This window comes from Hirundo rustica, chromosome 7, assembly GCF_015227805.2.
Source record: "Hirundo rustica isolate bHirRus1 chromosome 7, bHirRus1.pri.v3, whole genome shotgun sequence".
Classification (NCBI taxonomy): domain Eukaryota; kingdom Metazoa; phylum Chordata; class Aves; order Passeriformes; family Hirundinidae; genus Hirundo; species Hirundo rustica.
The window spans coordinates 19766964-19783742 of NC_053456.1; the positions used below are offsets into that span (position 1 = coordinate 19766964).

At 47.8% G+C, this 16779-nt stretch overlaps 1 protein-coding gene across 1 annotated transcript; it reads left to right on the plus strand.

Moving 5' to 3' along the window:
* The first annotated feature begins 9271 nt into the window (after nt 1-9271).
* SP5 (Sp5 transcription factor) lies at nt 9272-11097 on the plus strand. Its single transcript, XM_040069844.2, has 2 exons — nt 9272-9487; nt 10037-11097. Exons 1-2 carry the CDS (start codon nt 9437-9439, stop codon nt 11087-11089), a joined length of 1104 nt encoding a protein of 367 aa, XP_039925778.1. The 5' UTR covers nt 9272-9436; the 3' UTR covers nt 11090-11097.
* Nucleotides 11098-16779: the final 5682 nt, after the last annotated feature.

Sequence of the window (16779 nt, forward strand, 5' to 3'; positions counted from 1 at the left end):
AGGAAAAGTAAAATAAAAATGTTGTAGTACAAAAAAGCAAACAAAAAAGGAAACGCTGAGAGAATCAGAATACAACCCTAACACCCTGTTGGTCAGGGTGTTGGTAGCAGTCCAGTTAAGTCCTCCTGGAGTGACAGATGTGCTTCTGTTGAAGCAATGATCCTGTAGTAGGTTGTTGTTTTCTCTGAAGGTCCAGTGATGGTGAGATGGGTCCAGTCTTCCTCTGGGAATCCAGTGGAAACAGGCTGTCCTGGTGTTCTGAATCTCAGATTTTTATTCAGCTAGGAATGCTTGGCTCCTCCCCTTGGGTGGAGCATCTCCCAATGGGATGATGTCATTTTATCAGTCATGCAGTGAGACTCAATGGCCCATGAACAGCAGATATCCCCCTGGAGGGAGGATGGGTTGTGGAAGAGATAAAGAAACACTGCCCCACCTGGTTTAAACAGATGGTAATAGAGTAGGTATTTTTGGTTAATCTTGTATTGCAACATAAGACGGTTGCCTTTGAGACAAAAGCAGTAATAACATAGTACATCCTTATAGAGGAGTTGTGAAGATGAATGCTTTAAAGATGATGTGCTCAAAGTGACTAAAGCTCCTCCCAGTACACTCACTGCAGTTTGACCACCTTTTTATTCAGCACTGTCACAAGATTTTGCTTGTTGATCCAATTTCTGTTTCCATCCAACTCAGCAGCTGCACTCCTGCAACTCAGAAAAATATCCTGAATATTCCTCTCACACCTGGCTGGTGTATTCATACATACCCTGTCACTGGTAAACTTGGCAAGTTGACAGAAGTTTACAAAAAGAAGAAAGGAAAACAGTGTAGTTGCTGTTCTGGCTGGTGGGGGCAGGGGAGAGAACAGGGAAGTGGAGACAAAGTTTCCACGCCTTATCTTGGTTGAATGTATGAGTTGAGTGTCAGTGGTAGCTGTATATGGATGCATAGAGTGAAATGTTAAAGAACACCCCACTGAGATGAGAACAGCTTCAATCAATTGCTCAGGCTGAGCTGCTCCATTCATCTCAGTATTCTCATAATCAGTGTCGCATTAACATGTGTAATTCCATGCTCATTCTTAGCTTCTGTAGTCAGTCTCAGCACTGATGCGCTGTATGCATGGAGGTTACATTTTCTCTCCACCTAGATGGTTAGGCTTTTGCTTTTGACCCCTCCCAAAATGCTGGCTTACATTCAGATATCTGACCAGTAGTGTTAGTTCAGAGTCTGTGTAGCTCTGTTTCTGTTTCCTGCATTCCTCCTCTGTTGTTTTCCAGATGTTGATGCTTTACTTTGGAGCACTGCAGATAGCATCTAAATGATAGCGGAGAAGCATATACCAAAAGAAAGAACAAAGCTGACTAGGTTGTGCTATTTCTAAGTTTTATAAGAAAATACTGATCAGCTGGGGCTTGTCTGACTGGTAGAGCAACAGTAGGTATAGGAAATGATTCGTTTTATAGGCAGTGTGACCAAAATCCCTGTGAAGGCTGTAACATAGAGAGCAGCAGTTGAATTGATGACCAGTGAGGCATATGGTATCTAAATTAACAGCATGGGATCTCCCAGGAGGAGGAGGTCACAAGGGTATCAGAAGGCTCAAGCAGAAAGTTCATTTTGTCCCTTCCCATATTAAATTCCTGGATGAATGCTATAATGATTTGGAAAACTAGATAAAACTGGAGATGTAACACCTTCTCTTGAGTCTTTGCAGTGGAGTTTCATGGATAAAGCTATGTACATTGCTAGAACTACCTCTAACCTCACTGTGTACATTTCTAAAACTTGATTTAGAGGGATTTTGATTACTGTGTTCTCTTGAAAACAGTCTTACTTCTAGAATGCAAATTACCTTACCCTTAATGAGAACAGGCAGCAGAAATCCATAAATCAACTGATAACTGTATCTCATTAGAAAGAATCATTGGCACTATAGAGCAGCCTCTTTCTGAATCACGCTCCACGTGCCAAGTACACTTAGCATGTGTAGCAATGGAAGTAGAAAAAAGTAGTAAATCATGAGCCCAATTCAGTTTTTCTGGGCATCTACTCCACTGCCTTCTGTAAGAATCTTGACAGAATATTACTTTTCAGCCCCATACTCTTGTGCATTGAAAAGAATGACAGCATTTTATAAAGTTAGTCTGATTACAGATGAAATTGCATGAGTTGGCATTTGGATTTTTCTCCAAGTTTGTTTTTAAGACAAAAAATTTGGAAAAATAGTTCTTTATGCTTTAGTGTGACCTCTTAAGAAGCAGTCAGTGGTTTTCAGTCATGGATTTCTATACCATTTGGGCATCAGAGTGCCAGCACTGCAACATCACAGGCTCATTCTTATTTCCAGGCATAAGAATTAGGTAATTTAGACTACTACATTTCAACTTTCTTGCAGTATCTGTGCTTTGCCATGTACTCTTCTCTATTTCATATGTAATATGTGATTCTTTCAGCTCAATGCCAGTAGAATGTGCGAGCTTTCTTCATGTAGTAGGAAAATAGGTATGTGAGATTTAGTGAGGGAGAAAAGCCCAAAATGTAACCATTTGAAGATCTCTTTTTTCTCCCTCTGTCTCAGAGGTTCCAGAAGTGTGAGAAAAATGATACTGTTTGTTAGACTGGTTCACGAGTCATGGCCATGCTGACACTAGTCTTTGAGGAGAATATCCTGTCTCCTCATCTTGTCATGGGTTCTCAAGCAGCTGGTCAAGCTGTTTGTCCCTGAACTATAGGAGCTGATTGAAGACTGAAGTGAAATGTTATTTATTCCCAGATTAGGGTTGTTTGCTTTGATTGGCATGGCCATCCAGCCAGCAGAAGGTACATGCCTCAGCCAGTCCTCCTGAGGTTTCAGCTGAGCTGGGGTAAGTTGTTTAAGTGTTCGGTGAGGAGCAGCCTCATAATCTATGTGCAGAACTGAGGCAAAGAGCTCCTCTTTTCAAGCCTGGAGCAGTTGTGTGTATGGCAAGCATCATTCCCCTTGTAAAGAAAGGGAAGGAAGCTGACCCTAGCATGTAAGAGTATGGCTAGAATGACTTCACCTTTCTATAGTTCTGTCAAGATGGAAAGCGTAATAAGATAGTGTATATTTGAAATACATTTGAAATAATCTTATTGATGGTGTTTTAATTTTCAGAATTGTAGGGAAGGACATTTATATTTGGGTAGTTCATGTAATTTATGCGTTTAGCTATTTATGTATTATTCTGCACCACTTAAGGCATCAATTTATGAAATGACACAGAAACATACTGTACTCTGCTTTCATGAAAAGACTTTTCTGCCAGTCTATGAGAGCAATGTTCAGCTAGTGAGAGATAAGTCATTTCAGAATGGTAATTGAAGTTTTCCCCAGTCTTTCATGGGATCCTGAGCCTCTGGTGGCAGTCAAGAAGACTGGCATTTAAAAAAACCGAACACCTCAGTTTAGAAATCTAGTTTTTCTCGGTCCTGTTCAAGAACTCTCCCCCTGTTAGGGGCACTCACCTCTGTCACAATTATTAGGCTGCCTTTCACTAATATGTATGTATCACTAATTATGTATGTATGTGTGTATGTATGTATGGGAAAACCTACCTTGAAAGCATTATACAGGGAATCTTCAGATTCTCTCCCACAGTGTGAAGACAGTATCTCTTACCTGAGACACCTTTAATGCCAGTCATGTACCATATCTGTGTCCCTGTTTAAACCCTCACAATCCAACTATTGGGCTTTTTCTTCACATCTCTGTTTTTTTCCCCCAGCTGTAGTGGAGTTATTGAAGAGCTTGTATAGAGCACTTGCCTTTTATAATAGATACTATGGGTATTTTTATATGTTCTTGTTCAGCAGTCCTTGAAGAATGGGTTATTTCAAAGGTGATTCTTGAAATATTGAAAAATACTACCATTAGAAAATACTGTTTTCTCTACCAAAAGGTTATAAAATTACAGCACAAGTTCATTAAATAACAGGTGTATTTTTACAGTGTTGGATTAATCCACTCAGCCAAGTCACAATCATATGATCATCCAGTATTTATGTGTGGATTAAACAATGATCTTTCTGGATAAACATTGTGCTGTTTCCAGTTCTAACACAGTATAGACACTGACAGCTGTTTGTCAATAAATATACTAAGTAATTAAAATTATTTATCACAAGACCAAATTTTTAGATAATATACTCACTGTAATTAAGAGGAAGCAAATAACAATTTAATTACCTTTTCATTCTATATGAACTACAATGCAAAATAATAATAAAAAAGCTATATGTATCTTTAGTCATAAAATTAAAAGTTCCCATCCAATCTTCCTCAAACAAATTAATTCCATCAAAAATACAGAGGCTTTTTTTACCTAATGTTTCCCCAAGTGAGAGAACAAGCAGGGTGCACACAGAAGATCCTTTTCAGCTGCTCACCAGAGTCTTGGCTTGCTTTCCATTTTGTAGAAGTCCATTTCTTGCTATTAGAGTTGTGACAAAAATGCAGCCGTGTATGCCAGAGGCAGAAAGCATTTCCAGAAAATTTGAAACTATCATCTTGAACTAAAAGTGTCCCAGGCATTCCCAGTAGAGCCAAGAATAACATTTGCAATAATGTTATGATTAAGAGTCTGATTCTTTTTAAAATATGGGAGCGAGGGAAGTAAGTATATCCAAAAACGTTCACCAATGTTCCCCAAGACAGGAGGAAGAGTCACTACGGGCCAGCCAAGGATGGAGCAGATGAGAGCATGAAGATATTTAAAACTTTGACAACAGGTTTGTGAGGCATAAAACTTTGTGAGGCATAAAGCTCGTTCTACTTCTCATAAAGGGCAGCTCAGCTTTCAGAAGTTTGGGAAATCCTCTATTAATCTTTGTCAAATCCACACCTACACTGGGAAATGTTGAGGCAAGCCTTTAAATCCTAAATATGCCTTAACATGTGCCGATCCTGTCTAGGATTTTGTGTTTTTCCCTAAAGCACAGAAAAATTCAGGAGATACCATAGCTGTTTTTAGTGTCTCTTTTATTTTCATCTACTGATGTTCAAATTACACTGTGTGAACTGGTGATTCCTGTTCTGATGCCAGTAATGTTGTCTGCTGTAGAAATGTGAATATGCTGAAGTAAATGAAAATAGTATTAATGGCGTATGACTCAGAACTGTTGGCAGGGTATCCACACGTGCTTGAAGCTGTATACCTAGGGCAATTTACCTTCTGGTGAAACTTCATGCTGTTGGGGATGGGTGGTTTCTATTAGTACATCTTTAAACCAGAAAGAATGAGGGACAATGTGAAGACACTGCATTCTGGAGGAAGCTTATTAAAGCTTTTTCAGGTTTTAATTTTGCCACCTCTTATAGACAACTTGACTCAGACTCTTGGCTGAATGTTAATGCAGCTCTTCACTTTAAAATTATCCTGTTTCCGTTTCTTTGTCACAATGGCTAAAGAACAGTATTTCATGGAAAGCAACCCAGGAACCCCAAGTTGTGGACAGGCAGGTGGCCAGAGCCCACCCAGGCTTCCAGGGGTGTTGGTGGCTGTGCTGGAAGAGCTGAGGAACTCTGGTGATCACAGGAGGGACTGGGGGCAGGTCATGGCAGATGACTGCCAATATCTTTGGAGGGACTGTGAATGTCATGAGAGGACCTGGCTGTGGCAGTGTGAACCGTCACTGGGACAGGTTTTGGGGTAGGCTCCAGGGTGAGGTGCCTGGGGCCGTGAGGACAGAGGCACAGCAGAAACCATGGAGGGTACCACTGGCATGCAAGCAGCTGTATGCTACCTGCATTCAAACCGAGGTCCGCAGAGCCCTGCGTGATGGTATAGCCACTCTGGGATACCTGAATCTGAAAAATTCTGATTTTTTCGACGCCTATCTAAGACATTGTGATGGTGAGTCGTGGTTTACATCTGCCGTGTTTAAATCGGCAGTAGCCGTCCAGCCCAGTGCGGCCTGAGCCCCTCTGGCCGCGGGGGCGGTAGGGGTCTCGCCGCCCGCCGTAGCGGGCAGGGTCCCATGGAGGCAGCGGGGCCGTGGGAGCCGTGTCCCTTACCCCTCAGCCCCGCGGAGGGAGCGATTCAGGCTCCCTTTCTTTGCATCCGGGCCGCCGCGCTGCCCCCGCCGCCGACGGCGCTGCCGCTGCCTCCCCGGTGGGCCCGAGCGCCGCTCCGGCCCCTGGGCGTGCGGGCCAAAGCTCCGCGCAGGGCCGTGCTCGTCAGCGCTGCTCTCCGAGCGGCCCCGCGCCGGGAGCGACCCCCGCCCCCCGCCGGCGCCGCGCCGCCCCCCGCGCTGCGACTCAGCTCCGGTGTCCCTTTGCTTAACGCTAGGACGTAGCGGCAGCCCGCTTCTCGTGGAAACAGTGCTTTGTGTAACTGAATTGACACTCGGCCTTGATACCTGTATCTCCTGATAACTGAAACAAATTTCTAAAATAAATATTGTACTTTGATCTTCCAGCCCTGCATTTTTAATGACAGCTCTGAACATCGCTTCATTAAGAATAAATTTCAGGAGACTGAAATGCTCCGAGTTTGAACACTAATTATTTGTACAAAAACTTATGACTGCAACGCTTCATTTTCAGCCCGTTGGTTTCTTCCAGAAGTGAGAATTTATTCTCGATTTTTAGGTAATGTGTTTTCTTGGATGCAGATTTATGCCATTTGTAGTGTGGAGATGTATAGAAACTTACCTAGGTTTCCACTGGAAACTCTTTTGTAATTTGACAAATTTTTTTGGTTCGTCGAGGTATCTGGGGAAATACCGTGCTTTAGAGAGTGGAGGGAACTTCGGGGTGCTCAGTGTCTCCTGATCGACCTATCCCCTCTCATTTCGTTTAGAAACATTGTTCTGAGTATTCCTCTGGCATTTACTAGGTAAAAAGAACTAACAAAAAACGAGGCGGGGGTTAAATCTGGCCATCTCGCAGATCTCTGGGTTTGATACAAGTTTGGGGATACAGAGGTTAAGGGACAACGCAAGTACGGGCGCCGCCGTTTCTCTTGTCTGGCGAGTTACTGCTCCTCCCGGGAGCAGAGGTGCGGGCTCCTCACGTGGGGTTTCCCCCTCGGTTCCGGCTGCCCTGGCTACAGCTTAGACTCGAGGGGACAGCGAGTGCGCTCCTGCCCCGGTGCGGCTCTAGTGGCGGGGCAGTGAGCGGGGGGCACCCGACGGCTGCGGGCGGGGGTGCGGGGCAATGTCTGTGCGCCTGTCGGCCGGGGCTTGCTGGGTTCCCCATGTCCCGTGTGCAGCCCCCGGCGGATCGCGCATCGGCTCTACTGGGAAACGTTCGTGTGTGGCGGATGGGGGTGCCGAACTCCGTGAGCCCCTCACCCTTGGGGGCGGACGGGGAGCGCTATCGCCCGCAACCTCACACCCTGGCGGGGGCTGCTGCCGGGCCGTGGGGTCCTGCAGCAGCGGCGAGCCTTGCCTCGCTGCATCAGCGCGTGGTAAAAGCGCTGGATGCGGGACCTTTGTCTTCCTGTTGCCAACCTGGTGAAGCGGTTACCTGGCACATGGGAAGAGCTTGGTATGGCTGCTGCGTAGTGTTACACGGGGTCGAGCTTTTATTTCTCCCCAGGACTCAATATGAAGCCGTGGGAGAGGACTTGGCACTTTAATCCCTTCAAAGAAACCGATCTAATTCAAGCCCTACAACTCTTGAAAGTCTTTGAGCGGACAGTGATTGTTTCCACAGGAAAGGCAGATAAAGATCTCTGTGTGCTGGCGTTTAAAGAGACTTCAGTGGCGGTGCGAATACAATTGAACCCAGCGACTGCGGGGAGGATCGAGTTACCTGTGCAAACAGCTCCGGAGGACCAGAGCCAGCCGGCATCTGCCCGAAAGGGCACCCCCACCTCCTCAAGACGGAGATGAACGTCCTGGTTTGGTACCTGGCCAAACAGGCCGGCGTTTGCGATGGCCTCGGAGCAGATGGGGAAGCGGGGAGGAGAGGAGCGCGTTTCCAGGGCCCCCGGCGGAGCGCGGAGCTGAGCGGGCCCGCGGAGAGGCGCGGGGCCCCGCCTGCCCCTTGCTGGGCGGCACATGCGAGGGTCCCGCCAGCTCTGCAGCCCACCGAGCTCAGCAGCCGACGGTGGCGGCAAGCTGTGACCCAGATGTGCCTGGTGCTGCTTAGAGGGGCAAGAGCCTCACACATGGTCGAACGTAAGGCAGGTTACATCCTTCATATACACATGCGTATAGACATATATAGACAGAGGCCGGAAGGTGCGGGATGAAGTAACAAAGCGCTCGGGGCCGACTTTGGCTTTGGGGCAGGAGGTAAGAGAGCGGGGAAGGTAGAGGCTCGGTAGCAGCATTCGTCCCCCGAGGAGCCGCCCCGATGTGCGCTCCCCGCCGGCGCAAAACAGGCCGGCTCGGCAGGCCCGCCATGACCCCGGTCTTCGTTTGAAGAAATGAGGAAACTTTTCCATTCTGTTTCCCGGCTGCCCGGTTTGTCGGTGTGTCTGAGAGAGCGCTTGCTGCTGGTGGCAGCCCGCCGCTCCTCCCCGGGCCCGGCTGGGCGCCCGGCCTGGCCCCGCGCCAGACGGGGGCTCCCGGTAACAAGGGGGCAATGCCGGCTGAGCGAGGTGAAACAAATCCAGCTACCAGAGGGGGAAATGCGCGGTTATTTGCCGAGTCATATCGAGGGCATACCCCTCAGCCTCGGGGGAAGGGCGGGCGGAGGGAGGGAGCGGGGAGGAACCACCGACAATTACTCCAGGGAAGTTTTACGGCTGGGGTCGAGCAGCCCCGATCAGGTGAACTCGCTGTGCTATGTTACTTTCAGTCATTAAACACTATCAGAGGAATCCGGAGGCAGATTCCTCGAGCGATAACAAAGACACGTTGTCACTTAAGGGCTCTGCCACAAATTTAATTGCATAGGAGAAAAAAAAAAGGGGGGGGGGGGGGAATCCAGTGTCTTGCACATCCAACGCGAGGGTCTCTAGGCGGCAAGGGGTCCTTTGATCAAGAAAATCCAATTATTTGTGTATATACATTTCCCACATAGTGATTACTTCATTAATTGTCCCGCCTTTATCTCCTCCCTTCCCATCCCCCCTAATAATCAGTTCTTTTATCCAGACCAACAAACACACCATAGGAGCTTTGTGGATTCAAAGGATTTGCTTTCGCTTCTGAAAGAGCCGCTATTCTTTGATGATTGGGTAGCGGCAAACTTCAAAGCCATAAATCTTCCCTCTGACTGGTTGGCGGCCCGGCAAAGTCCTTATCAAATTCTTGGAGGTGATCCTGGCGCAGTCAGACAGTCCGCGGAGATCGCGCGGCGCGGGGGGGTGGGACGCGCACGGAGGCGAAGAGATCAGAAGGAAAGGGAGAGAGAGGGGGAGAGGGAAGGAAACTGGGCAGCTTCTCGTCTTCTTCTCGGCGTCCTCATGCCTCGGCAGTGCCCCGGCGCCTTCCCTTCGCCCTGGGCGCAGTAGCCATGGCCGCGGTGGCTGTCCTCCGGAACGACTCCCTCCAGGCTTTCCTCCAGGTCGGTACCCGCACCCGGTTGCTCGAACTGCACCGAGTCCCGCGGTTGTGACCCGCATTGCGCGGGGGCAGCTGGCGTCCGCCGCCTCCCTCCCGGGGCTTTACCCGGCGGGAGGCCCGGAGAGGTAGGTGGGGACCCCCGCGGCGGTAGGAGGCCGGGCTCGGGCTTCTCGGGCTGGTAACTTTCCTGTCCCGCCGGCAGCCCGTCACTAACTCCAGGCAGTGCTTCGTGGCAAGGGCCGTGGGGGCCGTGGGGGGCGCGGGGGCTCCTTCCCTACCCGCGGCGGCTGCTTCCGCGGCCCAGGAGGGCCGGCGGCACCGGGTGCAGGCGGGACCGGTGTCTGGGCGGGGCGGGGGGGCCGGGCCCGTCCTGCCCTCTGGGTGCGCGCTGTTTTCGGAAAGTTTATCGGCCGTGCGGGGAGCGGCGGGGCGGCCCCAGCCGCGCACGGGCTGCGGCGCGGGAAGTTTCTCGCAGGCCGGGGTCGGCGGGCGGCGAGTAACGCGCTCTCTTCCCTCCTTCCCTTCTCCCCTCCCTCCCGTTCCTGCGCAGGACCGCACCCCCAGCGCCTCCCCAGACTTGGCCAAGCACTCGCCTCTAGCTCTTCTGGCCGCTACTTGTAGCCGGATCGGGCAGCCGGGCGCAGCGCCCTCGGATTTCCTGCCTGTGTCCTACGACCCGACGCTGGGATCCCCCTCTAGGATCTTCCACCCGTGGAGCGGCGAGATGCCAGCGCACTCCCCGGGAGGGCTGCCGCCGCCGCATCCCAGCTTGGGGTTGACCCCTCAGAAGAACCACCTGCAGCCCTCCTTCGGGGGTTCTCACGAACTGCCCCTCACCCCCCCGGCGGACCCCTCCTACCCCTACGAATTCTCCCCCGTCAAGATGCTGCCCTCCTCCATGGCTGCCCTGCCGTCCAGCTGCCCGCCCGCCTACGTCCCCTACGCCGCCCAGGCTGCCCTGCCGCCCGGGTACTCCAACCTGCTTCCGCCCGCCCAGCCCTGCCGGCAACTGTCGCCCAACCCGCCGCCCGAGGACATCCCCTGGTGGAGCATCCAGCAGGCCGGCGCCCCGGGAGGCTGCGGCCACCGCTTCCCCGCGGCGGCGGCGCTGCCGCGGAGCCTGGTGCTGGGGCACTCGGACTTCGCTCAATACCAGACGCAGATCGCCGCCCTGCTGCAGACCAAGTCTCCCCTGGCGGCCACGGCCAGGAGGTGCCGCCGCTGCCGCTGCCCCAACTGCCAGTCGGCCGCGGGCAGCGCCCCTGAGGCGGAGCCGGGCAAGAAGAAGCAGCACATCTGCCACATCCCCGGCTGCGGCAAGGTGTACGGCAAGACCTCGCACCTGAAGGCGCACCTGCGCTGGCACACGGGCGAGCGGCCCTTCGTCTGCAACTGGCTCTTCTGCGGGAAGAGCTTCACCCGCTCCGACGAGCTGCAGCGGCACCTGCGGACTCACACGGGCGAGAAGCGCTTCGTCTGCCCCGAGTGCGGGAAGCGCTTCATGCGCAGCGACCACCTGGCCAAGCACGTCAAGACCCACCAGAACAAGAAGCTGAAGGCGGTGGCGGACGGCGTCAAGCGGGAGGACAGCCGCGACCTGTGACCGCCGGGGTTGCCGGCCGTTGCTGCCTCTGCGGGCCGGGCCCAGCCGAGCCGAGCCGAGCCGAGCCGCGGCGGGACCCGGGCTGGGGGCGTTTCGCCGCCGGGGACAGGGCGGTGGCGGCGGGGAGAGGTCGGCCCGCTCTCGGACTCTCGCCGGGCACGGCGGGCAGGACCCCGGCCGGGGGCGGGGGGGCTCCGCGGACCCTCAGGCCCGGGACTGGACGCTCATAGGGCCCCGGGGCCGTCCCGGGGCAGGCGCCCGGCCCGGCCTGGAGCGCGCCTGAGGGGGGGGCCCGGGCGCTGGGGCAAGAGCGGGGCCGGCCCGGGCCGGCCGCGGGGGTCGAGGCTAACAGACACCCGGGGGTGAGGTGGCAGCGTCGGCGTGGCCGTGCCGGGGCTCGGCCCTCGGTGCTTTCAGGGTAACAGACTGAAGTTTTATGTACAGGTTATTTAATAGTTACGTTTGAATACACGTGTTTCCCTCCGTCTTTGACCCCGCGCGGGGTCCAGCATGAGATGTTTCTGTAAAGCGACCCGCTACCGCAGCGTGAAATAAACACGTTCTCACCGGGGTCAGCAGGGACGGTCCCGCCGCGTCGGTGTCGTTCGATCCTTCCGCGGGTGCCCCGCGCGCCGCCGCCCCTTCCCGCCATTTCCCGCTGAGGCGGCGGCCCGGGCCCGGGCCGGCCCCATCGCGGCGGCCGGGCGGAGCTCAGCGCACCGTGACCTGAGAGCTGCTCATGGTAAACTCCTTTAAAATCCCGGGAGCTGCTTCGGACGGGTGTGCCTCTTGGCTTTGGTTGGTGGGTTGGGTTTCGGTTTTTAAAACTATTTTCAGAATATTGTCTCCTACGCATGAAGCTGAGAGGAAAAAAAAAAAATAAAAAAAAGGAATGCATGGTGCCAGTACTGGGAATAAGCATACGGGTTAAGTTCAAGACTGGGATATATATTTGTACAGCAATGGGCAGCAGTCAGTGTTAGTGATGCCCCTTCTCAAAGTGGTCCAGCCCTAAACAGCCACTCCCAGCCTAAGTTGTCTGTGGCACAGCAGAGCCAAAACATGCTTCCCGAATGTTAACTTTCTGTAAAACTGCAGAATTTAGGGGCTGAGACACGTTACCCTGCCAGTAGAACAAAATGGCACTCACTGTCCTGCAGAGGGCAAGACTCTTAGCACAAAACAGTGGTTAGAAGTACCTGGTAGATAATGACAGCCTTTAGTGAAATAAAAAGTGCCTTCAAAACATCACTAGGGCTAATCTGGAACTGTTCAGCTTCAGGTGAGATCCTCTGGTGGCAATTGTCAAGCAAGCTTTGGCACAACCATATTGGTAGAGATACACTTTGCCGTGGACATCTGAATCAAGAAAAAACCCAGCTCGATTAATGTTTGTAATGACAGGACATGTAAAACTAATGTGTTTGTATGTATGTCAAATACCACCAAGAATCTCTCCTTCTGGGGAATAATGAGATGAGACAATACCATGAGAGCCCTCATATCTGAAATAATGAGAAGTTAATGGACAGTTAACTTCTGTTACACAGTACAGATCCTTAAAAATATTTTAATATTTATTATTCTGAATTAATTTCCCACACCATATTCTTAGGGTCAGCTTACTAAATTAATAACCAAGCAGCTGTCTTCTTTTCTACTGAAGAATCTTCTGTAAACTGTTGTGTTATGGAAAACACTGAGAGGAATATGTTTCATTTCATTAGCTGGCGTTCCTTTGCCAAAGATTTAGGTGTCAGAAGTGTGTGGTTGGGTGATACTAAGTAGAAGATATCTTTAATGTTCCCGATTGAGTGACAGCAAGGCAGGAAATAAATGATGGAGCTGATCCAGAAGTCCTTAGCAAAAAAAAAAGTCTTTGAGACAAAAGTGCATCCCATTTGCTACTGAGGTAGGATTTAAATATTTCATCAATGTTACTGCTTTTTAAAATGTTTCATGGCAATCTGGTTTCCTTCTTTGATACTAAGTTACATTAAGAGCGTATAGAGTCAGAGAATTTCAGATCGCTTTTAAAAAGTTTGTTTCGCTAAATAGTCTTTCAATTCTGTGTATGGATCAAAACTACTTAAGATGGAGAGCAGTGGAAAGTGCTTTTGTTGGAAGCAGTACAGGAGAAACAACAGTCCCAAAGGAAGAAAGGTCTCTCACACGATAGAATAGTTCCCCTACAGCGACGGCCTTTCTCTGCTGCGTGCCAAGGTGAAGTGGAAGTATGACATGAGCTGGAGCAATGGTTTCTGATGAAAGTTTATCCTGACTCAGAGCTAGAGTCCTGTTCCTCTTGGAGCAGATGTAACTAGCAGAAATTAGCCCGATAATGGTGGCTGTGGTGATTTCTAAGCTGAACCATTATGGAAAGATTTTTCTCCACTTTGAAGACATGCTGAATTTGCCAAGCATCTATGTTGTCTAGTCTAGCAGACTATTTTGGGTTCTTACTCAAAGTAGCGTCGTGTTGTAGCCCATGCACCTTGTATATACATGTGTGTGTAATGACTGCATTAAAGCTTGAAAATGCACAGGTTAAAATACATGCAGTCAAAATTAGTTAAAAACCTGTCATGAGAGAGAGATGTGTTTAAGTGAAAACCCACAGTATCAAATGCTAATTAAAATCTTCATCTCTAAGAATGGTCCCCACACACACAGAAAAGCAGAAAATTAGAGACTTAGGAGACTTACTTAGGTAAGTGAAACTAACAGTTTATAATATATTAAAAAATAATAAAAATATTTATCCGTAAAGCTTTTAAATAGATCATTGGGAAAAGGAAGTATTTATGCATCATAGCTGTTTCATACCCATCTGTAAATAGCTAAATCATATGACAGGTTTTCAATTGAAATCATTAAACTTTTTTAGTAATATGGCATTTAAATATACATGTGACCTTTCTGATGTATAGGTAGAGCATTACAAAAATATATTGCTTACATCTTAAGAATTTATTTCTAGTTGCCAAATTGCACTCCATAATAAAATTAACTTTTAATTTTGCATTCACAAAATACATTTTTTACTTTTAGCTGCTTCCAATCAACTAGAACAGCTGTTCCTTTTATCAAATTAAATTATTAATATTCTTCTGAATTATAAATTTTGAGTACATGTGCTGCTCAAGGTCAATTCATTTCCTAATTTTAAAACTTAAATGTCATTGATATAATAGACATAGCATATAAACAAATTCATCTGGTATTTAATTCAAATGAATTAATCTCAACCAAAAAATGGGATATAGTTAAAAAACTTGAGATTTGGTCTTTAAGCAGAGAACATTTAAAAATCCACAACTAATCACTGTTCTTCAGTTAGGGTTGTTTTTTTGTTTGTTTGGGGTTTTTTGGGTTTTTGGGGGGTTTTTTTTGGTTTTTTTTTAATGTGTTGTTAATCAAAGTATTTTTAGTCAAAGGTCAAATAGGACAAGACTTTCACCTGGGAGAAGCTTGCAGGATTGCCCTTTTGGTCCCGACAAAACCAGATCTTCATTGCAATAATCCAACGAATTTATAAAATTATGTTTCCTACCTCCTCAAGTACTATTACATAAAAAGTAAGACAATGGTTTTTTAAGCTATATTGGGAGATGTAGTTCCTAAAACTGTCATAGTGTAATTCTTCCTTCCATATTAAATTAAGGGTGTAATTTTTGAAAGAAATATTTAATCCTCAATTATTTGCAGATTTTGATAAATTGCATTTTAAAGTAACTACAACTTAACTATTTTACTTTGTAAATTCACATATCTAGTATTAGTCCAGAATTCTGAAGAAATAAGGACTATAATATGCTGCTGTCTTGAAACTCTTAGATGAAAGATACCTTTTACTGTTCAGTGATATTCAATGACTCAGGAGACCACTCAGAAGTTCTGTGCAAGTAGTTGCATGGTTACTGAGGCGCTTTTAAATGAGCCTCATAATATTTCATGGATCTTGTCAGCCTATTCTTATACTGAGCAGTAAGGAACAAAAGTATAATGTCCAGCTTGTCAGATTTTACCATTTCCATAGGACCTTGTTTTTCCTCTGTTACAGTTTTTGGAATTATTTCCCACTTTTTATGAGATTCTTGTGAATCCTGTGGTAAAGATGTGGGGTCTGCCTCTCTGCCACATGACAGAATCAGGTCAAAGACCTATTATATTTTCCTGGCAAACTTTTAAAAAATATTTACTGAAGAGGATCCCTAAATCTTTAAGACTACTGAGCATTTCATCAAAGGAATTGTCTAACAGGTACGTTGAATAATTTTGTATTTAAATATTGTCCAAGCCACTGAGGAGCTGGAAATGTGCAGCACCCAGCAAGGCTCACCCTTGTCAGGTAAGTGTTAATATGCAGCACAGAGAAGAAGGATCCAAGGCCCTAGGCTGATTGAAAGAATCGTCTTGACCAGAGAAAGCAGAAGTGCATGTAATTCAAAAGGTCTTTTAAATAACTCTATGGGGTTTATTCCCTGTTAATATTTACTCCAAAATGATTTGAAATCGTGTAGGTGTTTCAGCATGGATAATGAAAATCAAAGAAAACAAACATGTATTTTGACCTTCTGACTGTGACAAGTCAGTAGGAGATTATGGATAGTGAGATTTGGCTTTTGACCAGGAGAACATCGGTGCTGTTTTTCTTCTCATCATCTCTTAATATCTTTTGTGTTACACATTTACTCAAGGACACACAGAATTCCATCTTGTCCCTGACCCAGGCCTGGTGATTACATCATTGCTTAGCCATGTCAGCAGGAGCCAGCCTGGGGCTGTGTACAAAGCCTGTGTGCTCCTGAGGAGGGTTATGGGTGCCCCTTCAAGGCCACGTAGGGACAGGTAGGTATGCAGTGGGTCTCCTTCTCCTCTTCAGGTGCCTGTGAGGTGCATCCTGTACTGCAATGTGCTGAACTAAGTGGCCGAGACCTTTTGAAGACCTGGCAAATTTGTACTGAGCTATGGAGTTGCCATTCACCGAACAATATAAGTGCACTCTTTAAAGGTGCAGAGGCCCTGTACAGAGTGTCTGCATAAATTCAGATCCTACAGTGCTCCCATCTTGAAACTCTTAGACAAAATATACCTTTTGCTGTTCAGTGATGTTCAATGGATTTAGCAGACCACTCAGAAGTTCATAAATAGGTCCAATCTATATCTCTGCACATAGTCATCAAGGCACTTTTAAAGGAGCCTTGTACCAAGGCAGTTCATCTCAATCTGCCTCCTCTGGAGAATCAGTCATGGCCTTTGATGCCAGTAATGAGCAAGTAACTCACTTTAGACAACATCCCAATTCGCCCTTCCTGTCAACCTGTGCCATCATAAAGTGATCATAAAGTTTTTTACATTTTTAATTTTCTATTGCCACTTAATTATAGCCATTTACCATGACAGTGACTGACATGTCCTCAACTGAGTACTACATCACAATAGCATTTAGTATGGAGGAATGATGAACCATAAGGGGAAAAATGAAAAAGAAAGTCACTTTTTTTAGGATACTCACGTTTGAAATGAAAAATTGTAGTCAAATGCCATAAACTGATATTTTTCACAACTTAAATGTGCCTGTTTGCAAATATCAAAGTCAATAGTCTGTGACAAATAGCTTTATCAGAAACAATAGTGTGTACCTATGTTTTTACATTTTTAAAAGGTAGTGTTGTCTGCAAGAACAA